The sequence below is a fragment of the Chaetura pelagica genome, unplaced genomic scaffold, assembly GCF_000747805.2.
Source record: "Chaetura pelagica isolate M959 unplaced genomic scaffold, ChaPel_1.0 scaffold221, whole genome shotgun sequence".
In the NCBI taxonomy this organism is placed as follows: domain Eukaryota; kingdom Metazoa; phylum Chordata; class Aves; order Apodiformes; family Apodidae; genus Chaetura; species Chaetura pelagica.
The window spans coordinates 6210332-6231797 of record NW_009952533.1 but is presented as its reverse complement, the minus strand read 5'-3'; the positions used below and the strand labels follow the sequence as shown (position 1 = coordinate 6231797).

At 40.7% G+C, this 21466-nt stretch overlaps 1 protein-coding gene across 1 annotated transcript in view; it reads left to right on the top strand.

Annotated features, from left to right (window-relative positions):
* The window catches only part of SLC7A11 (solute carrier family 7 (anionic amino acid transporter light chain, xc- system), member 11), a 58525-nt gene that overhangs the window by 32131 nt on the left and 4928 nt on the right, over positions 1–21466 (top strand). Inside the window, exons 7-11 of the mRNA XM_010008919.1 lie at positions 14421–14544; positions 15745–15848; positions 16345–16441; positions 19422–19571; positions 21255–21432. Coding sequence (XP_010007221.1) covers positions 14421–14544; positions 15745–15848; positions 16345–16441; positions 19422–19571; positions 21255–21432 — 653 coding nt within the window. The remainder of the gene's footprint in view (positions 1–14420; positions 14545–15744; positions 15849–16344; positions 16442–19421; positions 19572–21254; positions 21433–21466) is intronic.

Sequence of the window (21466 nt, the reverse complement as noted above, 5' to 3'; positions counted from 1 at the left end):
AAAGGCAGAGGTCATAATACCACCCTGGTAGCATATCAGGACATGGAGTTAGCAGTGGTTCTGTTCCTCTGTGTGCTACTAGGAGGGAGGAGGGCAAGGATGGGTGGGTGAGCAGGCTGCCTGTGTGATGGGATCCCTGCTGAGGCAGTGTCTGCACTGAGGCAATTCTTCAGAAGCTGGGGCTTTGATATGTTTGTTTCTGTTTATGTAGACTCTGTGGTTTCAGATAAAAGGCCCAACTTGAAATGAAAATGACAGATTGAAATCTCTTAGAATTCTAGAAACCCTCAAAACATTTTGAAGATCACCTGCAGTTCTGAAAATGCATCCCTGGGGCAGGTCCTACTGAAGGAGAGAGGTCTGCTGGAGGGGAGAGGTTCCTGCAGGGGTGACACAGACAAGCACGTGTGTGGGCTCCCATGGTGCATCTTCTTATTTTCCCTGATCCAAGAATACTGGAGAAAGGAGGTCTGGGCTTATCTCTTCTGCAGGGCATGAGGATATTCCAACATTTTTATTTTTACAAGTGGCTGCTTTTGTCAATATAATGCTGATGATGTAAGGTGTTGTGACTGGGCACAGGTGAAGTTATTGCCTGGAGCATCCACTAAAGAGGCAAACATCTACACAGAAGTGGACACTGAAGAGACAAACTCTCAACCAGGTTTCTCATTCTCTTCCAAGGCTGTGGCATTTCTTTTGAGGAAACAAAAGTTCAGGGAATCCAACTGGAGCTTCCTGCCCTCCCTTCTCCTCTCCAGCAGGGTGCCCAGCAGGTTTGTGGCAGCTGGCTGGCTGCTGCTGAGAGTTTTGCAGCACCTCTGGCTCTGATTTTCATGGAGCTTTGGTGACTCTGAGGCATAACGTTGTGATAAAGACTTAGATTACATATTAAGAGGAAATTATTTCCTCCTCTCCAGAGCCTGCCCCGGGCTCGGTTTGCTTCTTGTTGGTGTCACAGGCTGCCAAATGCAAGGTGTGCTTGCCTATTTTTTTTTTCTTCCCCTTTTCTTGTTTGTATAGGTGAATCATCGTTACTATGAATCAGCCCTGCTAAGGAAGTAAAACAAACGTTTATTTACAGTCTCCCCAGGTAGCTGGCAAAATCCTAATCCTTTTACCAGCAGCCCAATGTAAAGGAACAACAAAACAATGTAGCCTTCCAAGTTTCCACTGCCCTGCCTTGTATTTTCACCACCTGAAATACGTACAAGACTATTTGAACATCTATTTTTCTTGCACACAGAGACATAGCAGTTCCTGTACAGAGGATGACAGTATCCACTTTATGGGAACTCTGAGCTGCTCAGCAGAATATTCATTGCAGGAATAAAATTCTCTTGCAAGACTGATGTACTGCTAAAGGTCCAGAGCTATAAAACACACTGTATTTTACTGGAGAGCTCATGGGTCTCTCAGGGCTAAGCTTGCTCTTCTCTTGGCTGCAGTGAAGGTCCCAGCCTCTCATTAGACATTTTCATCCCTTTTCTGCATCTCATAAACAGGTGGTCTGACTGAAGTTACTGGAAAAGAAGTGAGACAGCAATACATTTATGGTAGGTAGAAGAGTGAGTAAAGTCACCAGATCAATTATAACCAGATATGGTAGAAATAAAAATTGTCCAAGTAGGGATGAACTAAAGCTTTGTCTATAGGCTGACAACATCAGCTGTGGCACTGAGTCCTTCGTGCCAAACATACCCTGCCAAATCAACAAATGTTTTGTCTGTGTAAGAATGAGTGGATTGAGAGGCAGTTTTTAATTTCAGGATGATGTATGACCTCTATGCTAGTGCCATGCCGGAAACCTCTGATGGCTGATACACACTGTCAGACTGTGCTTTGAGCCAACAGTTGGCTAAGGTGATGAAGTGTGTGTCCAGGTGATGTGGTTCAGAGCCTGCATTTGATAAACAGCACAGTCACTGCTGCTCCCCCTTGGCCTCCACATTGATTGCCTTGGCCCCCATAGGGCTTTCATGCTCTTTGTGAAAGAAAGCAAGTGTGGTTTATGCAACTTTTTGGTGTTGATGCAACCTTTTGGTGTTGATGCTGCTCTGCAGTGCAGGCCAACCTCTCCCAGGTTTCCCCTTCTCCCAGGAGCCTGATTTCCTCTGATGCTGGTGCCTCTATTTCCGTATTTACCAACAGCATTAGCTGCGGGGGAGGTGATTCTGAGAACTAACCTTCATGTTTCAGTCTGAGATTTAAATCTGGGTCTCAAGCAGCACTCAAGTCTCCCATAAAACCCAGCAGAAGCCAGTGCATTCCTTATGAAATGGTGTAAGTGTAGATAAGTCTTTGCTCATGAGTACTGCCAGTGTAGGTTATGTCTTGCATATAGACAAAGGGGAGTCTCAGGTCTTGCATGCTATTAACAGTAACCTTTTACTAGGGCACCATCTAAAACTTCTGTAGGCTTATGCTGGCAGCTAACTGACAGAGAATGTGAGAGAGCTTTTTTTTTGTTTGTTTGTTTGTTTTGTTTTGTTTTCCTGGAGTAAAATAGAAAGTGGGAGAATAAAATACAAATAAAGGAATGGACTACTAAAATTAAAAGGGTAGCATGTTCTTTACTGTACTCATGTGCCTCAGATTGGTGTTTTATAACTGCACAGTTACTAACATGTGCCAAGTCATCAAGATTACTTATTCTTTAGAACGGCATGGTCAAAATATCATCAATACATTCCACTTGGTTCAGCCCACAGAACAATATATTCAACCTTTCCACTGTCTTTTTGGATGAGACATTCAATTGGGTTGTCTTACTTGATTATTCATCTTTAGTAAGTAGTGAATTTGCTGATTTACATTTAAGGTATGTAATAGTGGTATCAAAACAAGGTAATTTGGCTTTGTGCATCTTTCCTGTAGGTGAGCATATCCCTTTCTGTGTGATCACAGAATTCTCATCATTGAAGGCTTCAGGTTCTTCTTACCCAGTGACTGCTCAGCTTCCTATTCCCCTGCACATCCCCTTCCCTACATAGTAGCTGCTTTGTGTGTGTGTTTGTGGGTGTATTGATGTTCTGGAAGTGGGTCACTTACAGTGTAGCCTGTACTTTGATATTTGACTGTGAGTATGTTGGAATTTTAAATGCTCAGTGACAGTGATATTTTACTTAAGAAAATAATATTGTTGACTAACAACCCGTAAGGGTTTTCAATCATTTAAATTGCAGTACAGCCTATGTCCATGAACTGTAAACTAAAAGGATTTATATAAAGTTCTAATGGCTCCAGAGGAGCTATGAAGTGAATAATCTGCATTTTACAAGTTGCACTGCTGTGGTCTATTATGTCAAATCTCATTCACTAGTAACACTTGTTGTTGAGCAAGTACTGTTATTTGCATCTTCACCTTGTCATTATATTTTGTTCATTGAAGAAAAAAAAGGACTATATAATAACAGTATTTAATTTTTTTGGAGTATGATGGAATGAAGTATCCTTTAGAAGAGTAATTTTGGTATCATAATCTGAAAATAAGCAGAAATAGAGAGACCTCCTCCACAGATCATGAAAAAAAGTGAAATAGGAGCAATCTAGTATGACAACAGGTTTAACTCCTGCGTGGGGTTATTTTAGAGAAAAAAGGAATTAGATTCATCCTACAGTGAAGAAATGACAGTCATTTCTATTTTTCATATTTGGCTATTAAAGGAAAAAACCCACAGCTGCTAAGTGAAACCAGATAAAAGTAAAGATTTTTACATTAAAATTATGAAATTCCTTCTCCTTGAGCAAAACGTCATTAGATGAGGAGCTTCTTGTGGGTTTAAGGACAAAATGTTTTTATTAATATGAACAATGAGCAGAATCACTTTAAGATTCTTGCTTGGTGCTTATGAAGGCCGTGAGGAGAGTCTTTTTCCCAGTTGCAGGCTATTCCAGACACAAGTAGGTCCCCACTTTGGGCCACCTGGTATGGATGGTGTGGACCATCGTCACAGTCAGGATGCTGTCCTAAAGGAACGTTATGCCCTGGGGTGTAATGAATCACGTATTTTCTCTCCTCCTATGAAAATAATTTCCCCTACAGTGGCCCGAATCCTGCCATTTGCTCTGTGCTTATTTTGGTTACTGCAACAAGCCTTGCATGCACTTGTGCTAAACTAACACATAAATTTGTCTTGTTCCACAGAGCTGGTGTTTTCTCTAGGCTTGCTTTCAGGTGCAGATGTTAGGCTGGTACTGGACAGTGTGTTATGGAATAGAGGATGTGGGGCTTTTTGACAGCCCCAGTACCTGGTTTTGGACAGGTTAATTTTGAGTCAGAATGAGATACAAAGCAGTAAGTTCTGTATAAACCATCGTTTTCACTTTGATGTTAAGATTCTAGCATAGAAGAGTAGCAGATAATTGACAGAGGGTTCACTGAACAGTGTGCAATTGCAAAAAGGAGTCAGATTTAAAATCCTAAGTCTCAGTGCCCATGCTGTCCAAGATAATTGAAAAATATTAAGAATGCTGGCTATTTCATGTCACTGTCCAAACTGTAAGGAACTTGATTTGCAGAAAGGTTTCAGTACTGAATCTTTAAGGATTATGTTTAAGATGTCTCAGCTTGGACACAGAAAAATGGAAATTCAGCCTTACCGGTGATTTTGGAAACTTTGTGTATTTATCTTCATGGCATCACTTCATCACTTCTTTAAAAAAAAAAAATCCTATACGCATGATTATAGTTCAAGTATTATGAAGTTTTAGCAAGAGGGGATTTCAGCTTACTGGTATTTCTCAAAGCACTCAAGGTAATAATAGAAAAAGCTGATATTCCCACTTGAACTCCAGTCAAGTGCCTCCAGTTACTGCATGCTGCAAAGGCATCTTTCAGCTCACTCTTGGAATTTTCTAGATTTTATTTCTGTGTCAGAATTCAGTAATTTCTTACAGATTTATTTCAAAATACTATATGGGCTGTTTGAAGCCATTCTGCTAGGCTGTCCTTAGGAAAAGTCTCATTACCTTTCTTTTGGCAGAGAAAACCCTTTATCTGCCAAAGATCCCCATCATGGCAGAGCGGTATTGTTAAGATATCTTTAAATTTCATTTAAACCCTTTAATACCTTCTAAAATGCTAATGTTTCAAGGTACCTACAGTTTCCATTTTTCTCATTTTGAATTCCTTCAGAAGAAGCATCTTCCTTGATAACTGATATTTCAGTTTCCATGGTGCTCCTTATTAAAAGTAGCTGCTCCTTTCATCACCGAATAGTGTGAGTTTCATTCATGCCAGAATATCAATGGTAACATACAACAGCAAATTGTTCCTTTATGACCCTTGGCATTGTGGAAACTCTCCCGCTCCAAATTAAATGTCAAGGAATTTAACAAGTATGAAAAATCTGGCTCCTTTTACGCACACACAGCAATATGGGCCCTTTCCTTCATCCCTCTTTGCACCTAAGCATTTGTCTTCTCTCGTTACCACAAGGAGTCATTAACATGCTACCACTGATCCTTCCTAAGAAGTTCAGCTGCAGTGCCGAGCAGACGTCATTCCCTCCTGTACCCTCTGCTGGAGCTGAGTGAGGTGCTTTGTATTCAGGTTGCTTGTTCCCAGGCTCTGAACTTGAGCGGCTCATTTTGGGAATGATAGCAGCCCCATCCGCCTGCTCCCTCATGTTACTCAAAGTGTCACTTTGCCATTTGCTGTGCCATAAATCAGATACATACAAACCTCACTGTAGACAACGGAAATACAGATCAAGTCAGGGCTCCGCTTCTACCCCAGCCCTGCTGCCAGCACAGGGCTCTCGGCAGCAGTATGGAAAAGGTCCCTGCAGCAGTGTGGGAGGGCTGCTGTGACAGGCAGCATGGTTTTTAGTGGGATTCCTTCCATAACCACTGTAATGCTTAATGATTGTACTTGATGATCTGAAAGGTCTATTCCAACCAGAACGATTCTGTGATTTCGCGCAAGCCACACAACAGCAACCTGGAGACATAAACCTAGAGGCTGAAATAGGGCAAGAAACTGGCACTGAGATCACAGTAAAGCCTGCTCTCAGAGCACAGGGACTGACAGATTAGGAACTGCTGTTCTGATCAAATAACAACAGATTCTAATATTTTATAATTTTTTTTTGAGATTTTAGTCCAGAACAGTAGGATTGGTTAAAATATCCTGAATTAAGCACCTGAATGAGGTCCAAAATCTGATGTTCTTTCCCTGGCCATGATGTTTATGGTTAGCTGGTATTTGCTGTTTGCTGGCTTAGGTTTCCCAGCTCTGAGGGTGGATCCGTTCATTTCCCAACTCAGGTTCCCTTGTTTATGCTGCTAGATATTCCCCCAGCTACTGCCAGAGGTCTGCCAACTGCTGCCTTTGTGCTTCGTGGGAAAGTGGCTGTGCAGGGCAGCAGCTTTGCCTGCTTGTAAGTCTGCAGGGAACTTAAGGAGACTGTTTTTCCTACAGAAAGTGACTCTGCCTGGGGAAAACATACCCTGTTTATAAATCAGGTGATCAGGGAATTAATAATTACAATTTTCCAGGAGGATCTCCTGTAATAAATAAGACTAGTTTTAATACAGTATTACATCACATCCTTCTTTTTACATTTAACTGTGGCAGTGAGTTATGTGTCTGTGTGGAGCTGTTCAGAGGAAGTCAGACCTGCAATCCCATGGCAGATAAGGCAGCTTGGAGGAAGTGCTTTGAATCACACCTTTGCCCCCTTCCCCTTCATTTCCATACATCAGCTTGGTGTAGGCAGGTGTTTTGCTTTTACAACCCCCTATCAGGTTTGTGGTTATAGCTTCCTTGCCTCCAAGCAAACACTGTGATTTACTATTGCTTCTCTGTAAGCAATTCCAACAACTAGGCCTTGGAAGGAAATAAAATGCTGGAGCTTGTGAAAGAGCAGAGGTGCTCCCTTCATCTCCCAACTGAGCAGGGTAATAAAAGTAAAATCTGAGGTTTTCGTCTGTGGTGGAAAAGGTCACAAACTTCCTAGAGTACATGAAAGTTTCCCACAAATAAAATAAAGAGACTATGTCAAAATGCTGGTGTTAGGTAAAAGCCTGGAAGTAATTAATTAAACCTGGGAGTCATAATTTATTTCTGTTTGAATCCTCTGAATTTAGACTATGCTGCTTTTTGAAAGGCAAGCTTTTGTGCAAGAAACTGCCAGTCACTGTTTTAATTACACTGTTTTAATAACCACACCTTAATTGCGATGCCCTCGATAAACGAGCATCTTCATCCAAGCAACTTCACTGTCATTTTAAGTTCTAAAATGTGAAGTGCAGATCCCTTGCTAGAGATCCTTCCCAGCTGCTAGCCACATTTCCAGGCACCTGACTTTCCTTCAGTTAAATCTCCCAGCATCCAGGGGGACAAGAATGCCTGAGTTTCCAGGGCAAGCTCTCTGCAGGGGTGGCTACGCCTCAGTGTTACAATAGGAAAGAAAAGCCAGCTTAGATCCTTGGGACATTTAGGTCCTCAGGAGAGGTGTGATTTGGGACCAAGTTACAGTGCAGAATAAAAGCCAAGTCTGTTTATTCATACGTCTTTTGGAAACACTCGTAAACTTTGTTCAATAAGTTTGCAAATGAGGTCATGTGAAGATGTTGGATAGTGGCACTCAATGGACATACGGAAATAGCTTATCAAAGAGTTGACTGAGAAGTCACAAGGGATGAGTTATGTCTTATGTTTCAAGTCCATGTATTTTTTTAAAGAGATATTTTTAAAATTAAGCTTCCATTTTACTGGCATTTCATACCATTTCAGCACTGTGTGTACTGCCTTTTGTGCTCACTTTCTAACTCCTAACAGTGCTCATGACTTTGTCATACAAGAAATAGTCATGGCTAAGCAGAGACAATGTGATTAATATTTAGTGTTGTAACCTCAAAAGTTCTTTGTGGATTTAGCTGTCACCTTTAGTACCTGCTGTCTGGGCTTAGTTTTCTTTTGGAATGCCAGGAATGCTATCTGCTCCGTGCAAAAAGGTGAGGATCCTGCATGAAGGCGAGAGGTCTCTCTAAGTGGTAGTCAATTTCAGAGGAATCTACTCTGCTCCTCAAAAAGAGGTGTTTCATAGAGATCATTGCCTTGAGAAGTTAGAGTTTGGGCCGCGACATAAATGAATATGACATGTTGGTGAGATCTGGCTTGCCAACCTCACTGGGTACATGGTGTGACTGCAGACAGGTTCAAGTATCTATTAAAACAAAGCAAACGGCCTTGCAAGCACTGCAGTTATCCTTGAGTCTTTCCAAGGCTGTTGGCAGATTTACTTCTGCTCAGGACTTCAACTGGGAGGGTTTGCCTATAAGGATATGGTAATGGAGAACAGTGTTACCCTGGGCAATTGGTACCTTTCTAAGTCTTAATTTTTAGTCAAGAGAATGTTTATGCTAATTCACTTTTTATGAAAGCCTGCTGGAAAGGGTATTGAAAACATCTGAGAAATTAATAACATCTACTGCCCTTCCCAGGACACTTATAACTCGCTTTGACCCTTTAAAATCAGTTGGTCATAGAAGACCCCTTTTATGAACTGTAAACAGTTATAATCCAAACTAGTGAAGTTGAACACCAGGAAGAAAGCAGGTAATTAAGCACAGCAGAAGCTCTTTTCTTCTCTTACTAGGTGAAAGAAAGCAAGAAGGTTTTTAAATGCAGATGGCAGCCCAGTTCTTCGCTCTCTTACATCAGCATCGTGCTGTTGTATTTCTGCAGATGTCAGAGGTGCAGAACCAATACACCAAAATGGAGAAGGAAATTTTTTAACCCTTGCTCCAGCAGTGGCATTCATGGAGCATGTGGTGGTGGAAATGAGAGCACAGCTTAATAACTGGTCTTTCCTTTGTTCATTTCCTTTCGCCCCTCGAAAATCACAATCAGAAGAAGATGAAGAGAAGTCACATAATTTAATAGTGTCTTGTCAGGAAACTTGCTGAGGATACCCTCAATAACATTGTCCCTCTCTCCAACAAAGATATTAAACAGCACTGATCCCAGTACTGACCCCTGAGGGGTCATCCCTTTTCTCCACGGGGACACTGATCCATTAAAATAATAATAGCTTACTGAGACCTGTATTAGCATTTACAAATGTGTGGATTTGAGAGATGCTGTGATCATTCCCACCCCTTTTTCCTCTCTGTTCCTAGCTTTGACTTTGTCCTAGGAGGTGGCCTCCTTTTAAGTTTTGCACCTCCCTTTTCTTCTAATGGATGGGTAGAATTGTAATTTTTTCACACGTTAACAGGGTGAGAACCATTTTATTCATTCAGTGTAGTGGGCTTGTCTCATAAGCTGCTTTTCACATGAAAAAGATGCATCAGAAATAAGTACGTTTGTATCAGAACATGCTGATTTGCTCTACAAGGTTTGAGTTTGCCACAGTTTTACATAATGACTACCTGGGAATGGTAAGAGATAGAGGTCAGGCTCTGGAATATGGTACTTACTAAGCGAAGTCTGGGCTTGCACGGAAGTCCTGGGAAAACTTACCAGGCCTCCTTTGCTGCTTCCTGCATTGTATTTGGTTATTTTTTCCAGTGTCATGTTATTTGGATGAATTTGCACTTGAGACTACTTCTGAAGGAAGTGCCCTGTGGGTGGTGCAATGGATGATTAGATTGTTTTTTAAGAGTGCCGAAATTTGGGAACAGTTAATTTGCGAAGTTGCTTAACAGATTGCAAATGGTGAGTAAATTATTGTACAAGGGGACTTTTGAAAAGGATCTTGAAATTCCTGTGGTGATAAATTGTCACCTAATTTAGTAAATATAGTATATACAGGCTTATGCTCACAAAAAACAAGCAAATCATTGCCAGGAAAGCATTAGGAATTTTCCTGTCTCTCTCTCTCTCTTTTCTTTTTTTAAATTTAAATGTGGTGTAAAGTATCTTTCGAAATTTCTATAGCACAGGAAATATGTGGTTTACCTCATATTGTCTGGGTCCTGCATTTGTAAAGCCTGGGTTTGAAATGGAAATGATTTTGGTAAGGCCTCTAAACCTCTAAATGTGGTGACAATGTTCTTCATTCTTATGAACTCAGCTGACTCGGTGGGACATGTTTGACTGTGTGCCTGACTTTGATAGAAGGAACAGCCTGCAGTGGTCACAGCTCTTAGCACTCACTGTTTGTTCTTATAAAAGTTGTCATTAAGCTGGAATATGAGCTGTAGACTACTGGGAATGTTCCTCGGCTGATTTATTGATATTATTGTTCTTATCCCCAGGTTCTCACTCTGGCTTTCTTTTTCTTTCCTCTATTTTTTATTTTTATTTTTACCCCTTCTCCTTCTCAGTCTGCTTTGTGTTTTTTTCTCTCAAAATATTAGTAGGAGGTAGTGCAGTACCAGAGCAGATTATCAGAAGATCTATGATTCAAGACAAAAGGTCAAATCCAAAACCCAGTGGATATCCTGATTAACTGAACTCTGTGTTCTGCCTCCGGGGCCTTTTATAGGCTTTAGAAGGAAGAAATTTGCTTCCAAGCCATAGGCAGCATAGCTGGGCACTGCCTTTCAGCCCTGTACAGCGACAGGATGGACTAGCTGTATTACTAATGCTGAATTTGTCTGGGATGGTAGATTCCTCAGTGATTTTTTTTCTGGGAAGCACAAGGTAGATGTGTTCTTCTTTTAAGCTGTTGTGATTCTGCATTACAGTTGCTTTGTGGCTAGGGCAGAAGGGGGAGGTTGGCCTTTCAGTAGTAGCTAGGGATAAGTAAATCATAAAATGTGTGGATATTCAATTCAGTTTTCATCAACATGCAGATGCTTAGAAGCTACCCCAGCTGTTTCTCATCTGATTTTATAAAACTTTAAAATTATATTGTCAATGCTTTCTGGATTCAGGTTGCCTCCGATTTTTTATCTTGTTTCTCTTTTTGATACTGTGTTGTTTTTTTTTTTTCTGAGTTCTTGGAGAAGAGATTAATATTGCAAAAGACTTTGCTGGTAGTGGCTTCCCTATCTACCAGAGGAACATCCTGCCTGTACATCATCTTGGCAGTTGCACACAAGACACTTGCAATTCACTGTATAGGTTTGGGGCTAATGTCAGCATCTAGAAAGTCTACTCAGAAAAACAGCTGATTTGAAAATATTTTTTCTTGATTTTGAAGTCTCTTGAGATTTTACTCTGAAATGAAATGCAAAAGGAAAGCACCTCCCTACAGTAACCAGAGGCCCCTTCAATGCAAATTCAAGTCTGGGGACTGCTTTAAGTAAATAAAATCTTGTATCTGAGCACACACCATGCTATGGTTTTTAAGCCATTGGCCATCCTGAGGTCTTTACCAGTTGGACAGGATTTCTGTCTTGCTTCTAAGATTATTATTTTTTTTCCTAAGAAATGTCATACTGAAATGGTCAAGTTTCCTATCAAAATTTTTAACTTCAGTGAATCAAAGTCTGAAAGAGAAACATGAATCCTTGAATTTTCTGACTCCATCTAATTTAAAACTCTTAGCTAGCTGTGTGGCAGATGTGAATTTGCATTACATCAGAAACACGGCTTATTGGCGTGCTAGCACCCTGGGTTGTGTGGGATTCATAGGATACAGAAGTGAAAAGCTGAAACCTGCATCGATAGAGGCAATTTAACAGAGATTAGAACTTAGATATTATTTTCCCTGTTTTGGAGAGAAGATTTGGAAGTCTAGGAGAGTATCTAAAATACAAGAAAACTGGAATGTTGATCCTCCATGGAAAGGAGGTAATCTTTAATGCTAATGGCATTCCAATGCAGTGACTGAAGTTCATAGCAAAGAATTTGATAATAGTGTCCTGTTGCAACTCGAGAACCACCTTTTAAATTGGATGGATAGAAAAGGCATGATTAAAGTTCTCACGTGGTGGTTTTACGTGTGGTTTGTACTTGTCTGTCAGCACTTTCAGATGATTCAAGGACTAAGTGTGAATCTGAACTAAGATGCCAGTGAGAAATTACCCATACCGTATTACTCACCCCTGAAATCTTGAAACGAGGCTTTCATTTTTGTCAAAACCTGTCAACAAAAGCAGTACCTATTAAGAAGCACTTGAAGGGGGTGTGTACAGGAGACAAAAGAAGCAGCAACCTGAGCTTCCACTACCTTTGGAAGATGAGTACTCGGGAGCTTAGAGCTGACAGCATCCCTTGTGCTGGTCCAGGCATGAGTTATGATCTGCAGGCTTGCTGACTGCTTCTTGGTGCTAAGAAAACACTCATGTTTAGAACTTGATATTTTTCCCCCTTAGTTTTGAACTGTCATTTTGTTTTACAGGAAATTAGACTGGGATTTAAATGAGAAGTGTATACAGCAAGGAGGTGTTTAGTAGGAGTTAGAATGGACGAAGTTAGTTTGTGAAGTTTGTGGTTTCAGTCATTCAAACGGTATTTGTGAAAATAGCACAAATTTACTATCTGTGGCTGGAAACATTTTTCTATGATTGGAGTAAGTGCTGATTTATCCAATAGCTTGGTGGTGGAAGCATTTATCTGATGTAGAACATATAATTAAAATCTCTGTTCTGAGAGGCTTTGAAACCAGTTATCCCTGCCTTGAATCAGATGCTAAGAGGGTTGAATTGATTTTACACCCAGGTCAGGTAAGAAGCTTAACCAACCTGCTTTTAAAATACCTGGTAACTGACTTACAAAACCACTTTTTGCACAGACATATTATCAACACTGCAGTATTTCCTGACTCAGTAACACTGGGTTTTTCCAGCAATGCAGCCCTGGTGGCCTGTGCTATTTCCTCTGGTTCTTGCCATTGCCTTCTCCATCAACAAGCACATATGCTAGAAGCTGGGTGACTCTCGTCCTTCCTGCTTTCTTACCTGAGACTGTGTGCATCAGGGAGCAGGGACTTACTCAAGTACCACCATGTCTACCCAGATCTGATGCTGCAACACAGTTTGACCTCCTTACGTACCCCTGTGTCTGTGTTAATGATGGTATTTGAGAACATGATTTCTAAGGTGGGCGAGATGTGCAACAACAGTGAAACTGTCCTGCTTTATTTAAGTAGTTTCAGTTTAAAGCTTCTTCTCAGAGCTGTACAGGCATAGCTATGTCAAGGATTTCTTTGAAAAATAGGGACTGGTAGTGAAGACGATCCCCAAATTCTGACCCAGCTGTTTTTCTTGGAGTAAAAAAACAGAAAATGATGAATCTTGGTGTTGAATTTCAAAAATATCTTTTCCTTTGAGGTAATTGCAATAGTCCTTTAGGAATTTGCTTGTGGTCTCTTCTGAGACACCAGAATTCCTCATTCTGTCTACCCTTTCTCCCACCTGATGAGGTGACCTTCACAACAAAGTTCTCTAAATGTGGCAACCTTTGCATCTCTTTAGAAGAAATCTTAATACTGACAGCGGGAGGCAACAGGCCATGAAGCAGGAGCTCACCTCTCCTTAGAGGGAAAGCACATACTGAATCTTTCCATCAGCAACTCTCTGCCTTGGAGTTAAAGGACCAAACATTGGTTTCAGATCTGAGTCTCCTCTTGGTGTGATGCAGATATAAATTGCATCAAGCAGTGATATTAAGTGGAAAGAGATTAGAGCAATGCTTGAAGCATCTAGTTTTTGTTCCTAACTCCAGTGTTTGCCTGTAGTGTGGCTTCCGACAAATTCACTGTACCTCTGTTCCTCTTCTTGAAAGTAAAAATAATTCTGCTTTCTTGCTTTGCTGACTGAGAGGACATGCTATATAAAAGTCCAGCATTATTATTTATTTATGTATTATTGTTCTGTCTTTTAGCGAAGGTGTCAGGGGTTTTGTACTGTTCAGTACTATTTATGCTGTGCTAACAGTACACATTGGTGCTCTACCTATTTCTGTGTCATGCTCTGCCCTCATGTATCCCAGAATAGCAAGTGAGATAACTGGGATAGGGTAAGGTGTGCAGGGGAAGACCTGAACAGAGAAGAGGGAAGAATTTCACATGCTAGAGGATTTGGCATTAAGGGGAAAATATTGAAACACCTCCAGGTGGGCAGTCATTGAGTGCCAGTAGGTATGTTGGAGATGCCACTGTGACTGCTGTTCTGATAGACAGAGAGCTGAATCACCTGCATCTGTCATCTACCTTGCTGCTGGTTCAAGCACTGAGACCTGCTGCCTCCCTGTTGGGCTCACCTTGGAAGCCAACATTGGCAGGCAGGTCAAATGGGTTGTGCTTCTTGTATGGTGAGCATTAGGAGCCGAACCTCTTGGCATTCCCAAAGGGCTCCTTTCTCAAATGGTTTCTCACATCTTCATTATAAACCTATTTGCTTTGTCTGGATGGTTTTGTTTAGATGTGTTCTTTTTTGTTGGTAGTTTCTAATTATTATATTTGGGGACCACCAAATGTGCATTCACCATCATTAGTGGCTTCTTCTCATGTTATTTGTTTCATGTTGAGGGAAGAACAACCAGATTGCAAAATAATGAGCTACCTTGTGTATTTCAGAAACATACCCCTCGCAATATGCATTTCAATGATTATCGTCACAGTTGGCTATGTGTTAACAAACGTGGCTTATTTCACTACAATCAGTGCTGGGGAATTGCTGCTTTCAAAAGCTGTAGCAGTGGTAAGTTACAGAGAAAAATACCAACTTATATCCCTGCTGCAGTTGTGTTTGTTTATATATTCTTATTTCCAGGGGAAAAAATCTGGGGACACATCCAATCAGGCTTTTCTGAGGCTCATCTTTTCCACCACGTATTAACATCCCAGTGAATTTAGTCTGATTTTTGACTGATAAGTGGGATTGCACTTTAGGCCATCAATAGCATTTGGAATGTAATGTTAGACTGTATTTATTGACTTGCTATAACAAAGTCAGTAGGACCTAAATTTCATAGGCAAAGACATGCTTGAAAAATCCTTTGCTAAACTGTAGGCTGAACTCCTGGGAACCTGGAAACATGGATATTTGTGGAAATGGGAGCTCTAAACTATATTTTGTAGCAGGAAGTAGTAATGCTGTCTCTGCACCATGTGTCCTTAGGAAGGGGGTTACTGTGAATACTGGAGCTCATTTGGGAAGGAGTTTCAAGGCAACTTGGCTTGGAAATACTGCTTTCATTATTCTTGCTGAATTGTGGTGATGACACTGATTTTTATATTTATGGTATCTGTCTTGCAATGAGGAAATAAAAATTTTTGTTTGTTTTCCAGTAGTGACACTGCCTGTGGCTATTTCAATTGATGTGGCTTTTAAAAAATTACCAAATTCTGTAGCTCATGGGAGATTTAAAACCAAAACATTTTGCAAACCTGATGAAAAAATTGTGTATGTCTCCTGTGGTGCCCAAAACTCCAGTTAAGGCTCTTCTGGTAACCTATAACAATAAAACATGCATGGATGGACTCTACCACTGGGTAGCATCAACTAAGTCAAACAAAGGTCATAGAAAATGAATATTAGGTATGCAGATCAGACTGTGATCCATTCAGACTGGGTCTTCTTTATTGGAGTCATAATGGTCTAAACTGGCGTAAACTGGGCCTGCTCCCTCCTCCACAGCATTGCCTCAACTGGAGATCTTCCATGTGCAGCCAGGAGTAAGGGTGGGAGACCTCATGTGTGGTAGCCTTAGTGTCACAAATTAAGAGGTAACAAAACCCACAACTTTTAGTGAAGGATGCAGAAAAGGCATGTAAATAAAGCTTAGCATATTTATTCATTAATAATAATTCAAGCAATAATAGAAAAAATTCATTAACAGAGTGAAATTGCTGTCACATTTTATGAAAAATCACTTTCTGTTTCTCTATCCTCTAACAGACTTTTGCAGAACGATTAATGGGAAGCTTTTCTTTGGCTGTACCAGTATTTGTTGCTCTCTCCTGCTTTGGATCTATGAATGGTGGCATTTTTGCAGTCTCCAGGTGAGCATCACTAATATTACAGGGGGTGAAGGGCATGGGATATACACTGAAACTGAGGAAGCAAGGGAAAGGGAGAATAGGATTCATTCTGATAGCAGGAAATGAGAAATTACTACAATGTTTACCAAGTGTGGGGTTTTCCTCACTTTGTCCTGTTGAATTTAGTATCTTATTGCTAAAACCCTTTGAATGGTCTGGAAATGGATCCCTCTGGGTGCAGCACTTAATTGATGGTTGCTTTGTTTCATGTGAAGGAGGGAAATTGAAGGGAAAACATTAACTAATTCTAACCATTGATCATTGTGTGAGGCAAGGATGGGGCACGTTCCAAGATGACTTTGATTTCTGTGTAGGGGCTTCTCCTGCTAGTCTTCTCATTCAGAATACCTCAAACAAGCCTAAGAAGTGCTGCTGTGCTCTGTGACTTTCACGAGCGGCTTTGCCTAGTCACAGTAATGAGCACATTTAAAGTCTGTCCACATTTATTTCCCACCAGGATGTTCTTCGTTGCATCCCGCGAGGGTCACCTTCCGGAAATTCTCTCCATGATTCATGTCCGCAAGCACACTCCTCTGCCAGCTGTCATTGTTTTGGTAAATCATACAAACAAATGTTCCTGCACAAGAATTCATATTACAGGCTTGCTCTGGAGGATTCAAGCAGAATTTGGGCACTGTTTGAGTCTCATTTATTAATGTGTTTGTGGGCTTTGGGCAGGGCAGAGGACAGTAAAGAGAGGAATGAGATTTAGGAGTTGCTCCAATTCTGTCTTCTCTTTGCTGTCTTGTCCGTAGCACTTGACTGCCTGTTGCTGCTGCCTTATTCATGTCTTACTGCCCTTTATTTCTAAGGACCTGCTAGTGATGAGCTACTTGCCTTTCAGAGAAACAAATTCCAGTTAAACAAACAAACAAAAACGGGATTAATTTAACTGAACGTGCAACTAAACACCAGCATCTGGGAGCAGCCTAAAGGCTCATTATACCACCTTATAGCGAAAAATGCAAACAGTTATGCCCTCTGATAATGGAAGGGGAACCCTCAGCAGTGCAGTTGAACAGTGATTAAAAAGTGAGAGAACGTGTGTCTGGGCAGTAGTCTGTGAATTGTCTAAGGAAAAATACCAGTATTATAGTGGAAATCTTATTACTGACTTCTAAAATAGCTGCAGAGCTGAATGTTGGCCTTGTGCTTGCAGTGCAGACTAATTTGTGTGGTAAAATGTTAGGGCAAAAATGTCAAAATACCGACCTCAAACTTCAGTTTGCATAGCACCAAGAAGATTTCCACTTAATTTGCAGTCCTTGTAACTATGGCTGTTCAGCCCTTCTTTTGGCACCACTGACTCTATTATATCTGGACAGACCTCTGCACCTGGGGGGATTTCTAGCCATAGCAGAAGACATCTGTGCATCTACAAGTGCACGCCAGCAAGATCAGATGCTTGTGCTGGAATTGAAAGCAGTTTGTGCTACAGATGCCTATATAAGCTCACTTCTGAAGGGGCAGCTGAAGTGTTGAATTTTACATGTGTGCATACAACTGTAGGCATTACAATTTTGAAAATTAGGCAATGTGATTATGGTGAAAAATTTTAGCAATTTACATTGCATTTTACATAAGCATTTCCTTTGCCTTTTATTTCTTTGGGCTGAAATAGTAATTCCTTTGGGGTAAATTGCATTGGCTGTTTTCTGTAGAATGAAATGCATAAAATGTATTAATATATCATTTTTTTCCTGAAAGATGTTTTCTGCTATTGTGTCTAGTCCTGTTACGCCAGTGCATCGATTTCCTTTGAAAAAGCCAGATTCTCATCTGAAGATGGCTTTACTTCAGAGATTGTAATTTTTTTCTTACCTTATTGCAACTAGAGCAATTGAAGGGTATGTTCTGCATCATTAGTCTGCATTTTAGCATTTTCCTGTCTTATTTCTCCTGCCGAAGTCTACACACTCTGAGAAAGGAAAGAGCTCCTAAGGAGAAACTGAGAAATTTAGCAGGTTCAGTGTTTGTCTTGATAAATTAAAAAAGAAGAACTTTTAGGATTTAAGGGATTAAGAAATCTGTTTATATATGTATGTGCTGGTATGTGACAGATGTGTGTGTAGGAACTCCAAGAAATCATGCAATCCAATTGTAACCCTATTTTTTTTCTTGGTATCTCTCCTTCACTGTCCATGGGCTTTTCTTGCATTAGCATGCTTATAACTGAGTTTTTTAAGTTTTAGGGGCTCACTCTATATAGAAGAAATCTTGCCCAATATAATTTAATGGTAAAATTTCCTTTGACCTTTACAGAGAAGGAGTTTGCTTAATATCTGTGTGTAAAGAACCGAGCCCTTTGTAAGTCATTAGATGTTGGAAGCCAGAGACCTGTATTTGAAATATTGATCCTTCTGGTTCAAATCCATGTTTACACCTAAAAAAAAAAAAAAAAAAGAGAGAGAGAGAAAGAGATGGTAATACAAGATCGTTTTTCTTACATAAAGATTTAGCCCACTGTTTTACTGCGTCTGCAGTTGATTTCCCCTCTTGCCTTGCTATAAACCTGGCAAGACTGTTGCTGCCAGAATCTTCCCTCTGGCTGAACAATAAGAGCTACAGCAAAGATGACTCCTTCTTCCATCCCTGAATGCAAGGACTGTCTCTTTGTAGGCATAGGATGTCTCAAGAGGGAAGTGTGGACCACCCTGCAGAGTTGGTCCATGCTAAAAATACTCTGCTTCTGTCCATAGATTACACTGAAATAGATCTCTGTAGCCTACCTTAACCCAAGGCACAATGCTCTAGTTTATACTGAAGCTTTTGCCTGCCTCACAGAAGCCTCGTATCTTAGAACAACTTCTTAATGAGGAAATGTATTTGTTCTAGTGACCCCTCTCCTTGCTGCTCAGTAGCTGCCTGAGTGACAGCTAAATGCCTCTTTCTGCTTAGAAATGTTTGTGTTTCTCATGTGAAGTAAGTCTACACCCTGCAAGCCTGAAAGACATGCTGCAAATACAAGCTGGTGGCAACCTGGTATGCCCAGCTGGCATCCCATGTTGTGTGGCTGCCCCTTACCCATGCTCTCTTTGCTGAGTTCCCTTTGTGCAGCCTGAGGGCACTAGAAGACTTCCCACAAGACACCTAGAAACCTCTGTTATCATATGACTAGATGTGACCAAAATTTACCTGCTCTTACAATTTGCATCAGTGATAACAGAGTAAAAGTGCTGTGGGCTAATCTATTTGTCAGGCCCTGTGATAACGGTACGCAGGATGCTCAAGCATTTTGATAATGCAGTGGCCTTTGTGCCTGTGTATTTGTCTGGGTCATGGGGGTTGGATATATATTGATGATGGGTGGCCACCTGGGACAGATGCATATTGATCGAACGTGATCTCAAGGGACACCCAAGTATTGGTCACACCCCTGACTGCATGACAACAGCAGGCCCCAAGGCTGTGACCCTTGGATGTCTCTGTGAAAGGCTGTGCTGCTTGTCCCCATGGAAAAAATTGACATCTCTGCTGTAAAACAATTGAAAACAATCCACTAAGTCTCCCTTATGCTCTGAATTTCTTTTGCAGCATCCTCTCACAATGATAATGTTATTCAACGGGGATCTCTACAGCCTCCTGAATTTCCTCAGTTTTGCCAGGTGGCTTTTTATTGGACTAGTAGTTGCTGGGTTGATTTATCTCAGATATAAACGTCCTGATATGCCACGTCCTTTCAAGGTAACCTCTGCTCGTGTTTTCCATGAATCCTATCTCCCCCCGTGTAGTCAGACAGCAAAGGAGCATTTTCTGATGTAGAAAGCTGACCCTTTTTTTCAAGAATAAAAGAGTTAATAGAAAATAGTGTTTTGCACTGAAGTCCTTGTGTTTTCCTGCTAGCTCCCCAGCACTACCCCAGCTGCCTTTCCTTCTGAAAGGTAATTCTTGCCTGTTCCCTGGTGCCTGGGGCCAGCAACTGAAACTGCTGTGCCAAAGTGAAGGTGCTTGCTCAGTTTTGCCTGTCTGTAGCATTGAAGCTGGGTGAAAATACCTCCAGTCCTGGGTAGTTACACAGGGCTCAGACTGCAAATATTGGGGTTACATGTGTCAACATGATTTCCAGCCAGTCCTCTCTTTAATGTCTCCTTTGATAAAAGCCTGAGTAATTTTGCCAGCAGAATTCACGTAATCATTAATATTAAACATTTCTTTCATTGCCTACCCAATATCGGATATGCCAATTTGATGTGCAAATGAATTGTTAGTGTTATTATTACGATACTTGGGACTTGCAATGGATTTGCAGACATGGTTATTGTGAAACCAGAAAGAAAATGCTAATAGGCTGGCCCACTGAACAGCAGCTGTTTTGGTGTTGGTTCTGCCACTCTTCTTGCTTATTTTAAGTAACTTCTTGCAAAGTAAGTTGTCCTATTGTGTATCCAGAAAGATAATGACCATCATGAAAAAAAAGGAGGAATTTATCCCTATTTATATATTGCAAAGAAGCCTGTTTTGTGAAGAGCTAAGAATGGGGGTTGCTGCATTCTTATGGGTGTATCTGTAGATAAGAAGGCAAACAGCACAACCTATTTTGCTTTGATTAAAAAAAAAAATGCTTTGACAGTGCACAAAGAGGAACAATAATGCTTCAAGGTGTGAAAGGAAGAGAATAATCTCCAAGGAATTCTCCATTTCTCCATTACATGGAACATCACTGAACAAGCCATGCCTGTAGGCATTTCCTTCAGTGAGGCACTAACTTCGTGATTGTAGTGGTGTTCTTGAAAATTGAGAGAATTAATTTGATATTATTATTTTTTGTACTTTTAACAGTGACACTGATAATGCTATCAGTCCTACAGTCAGAAAGCACTTTTTCAGTAGCTATCAGTTGCATAATGCTATCAAATATCTTTATCGTTAGTCAAATTGGTGTTTAATTTGTTCTCTTCCTGCTAGATTTTGATTTTTACCTTGGGAAGAAAATCAATACCTTCCTAATAGATTTAAAAGGTGACTTGAGCTCCTGGTTCTGTTTTAAAATGCTTTCTAATAGGTAATTATCAAAGAGGAAATCTTTACTGCAGTTAGTGCTGCTTACTTATCTACTGGAGAATTAGAGAAAGGGCTTTCGCAATGTAACTTATTTATAGCCCTTACGTTTTAAGAGATGTAAAACAGTGTAATGTTTTAGTATGTAATTAAAAGACTTCTGTGGCCCTTACTGCATAGCATTCCACATAGTTTGTTTTCTGCAGTCACTGCCATTTTGTGTGCATGTTCTAGATACCTGTATATCTCCAGAAATACCCCTTACTGCCTTGTTTTACCCAATTTCTGTTTTATGGAAAATGAAGTGCTATAGTAATTTATTAACAAGGTCAATGTAAAGTAATGGTTCTTTGCGTGATTATGTTTCAGGTGCCTCTATTTATTCCAGCATTGTTTTCCTTCACCTGTCTCTTCATGGTTGCACTGTCACTTTACTCTGACCCAGTAAACACAGGGATTGGGTTTGCAATAACCTTGACTGGAGTTCCTGCCTACTACCTCTTTATTGTATGGGACAAGAAGCCAAAATGGTTCAGAAAGCTCCTAGGTAAGTCCTGATGGGGTTCCTCTCCTTCCTGCTG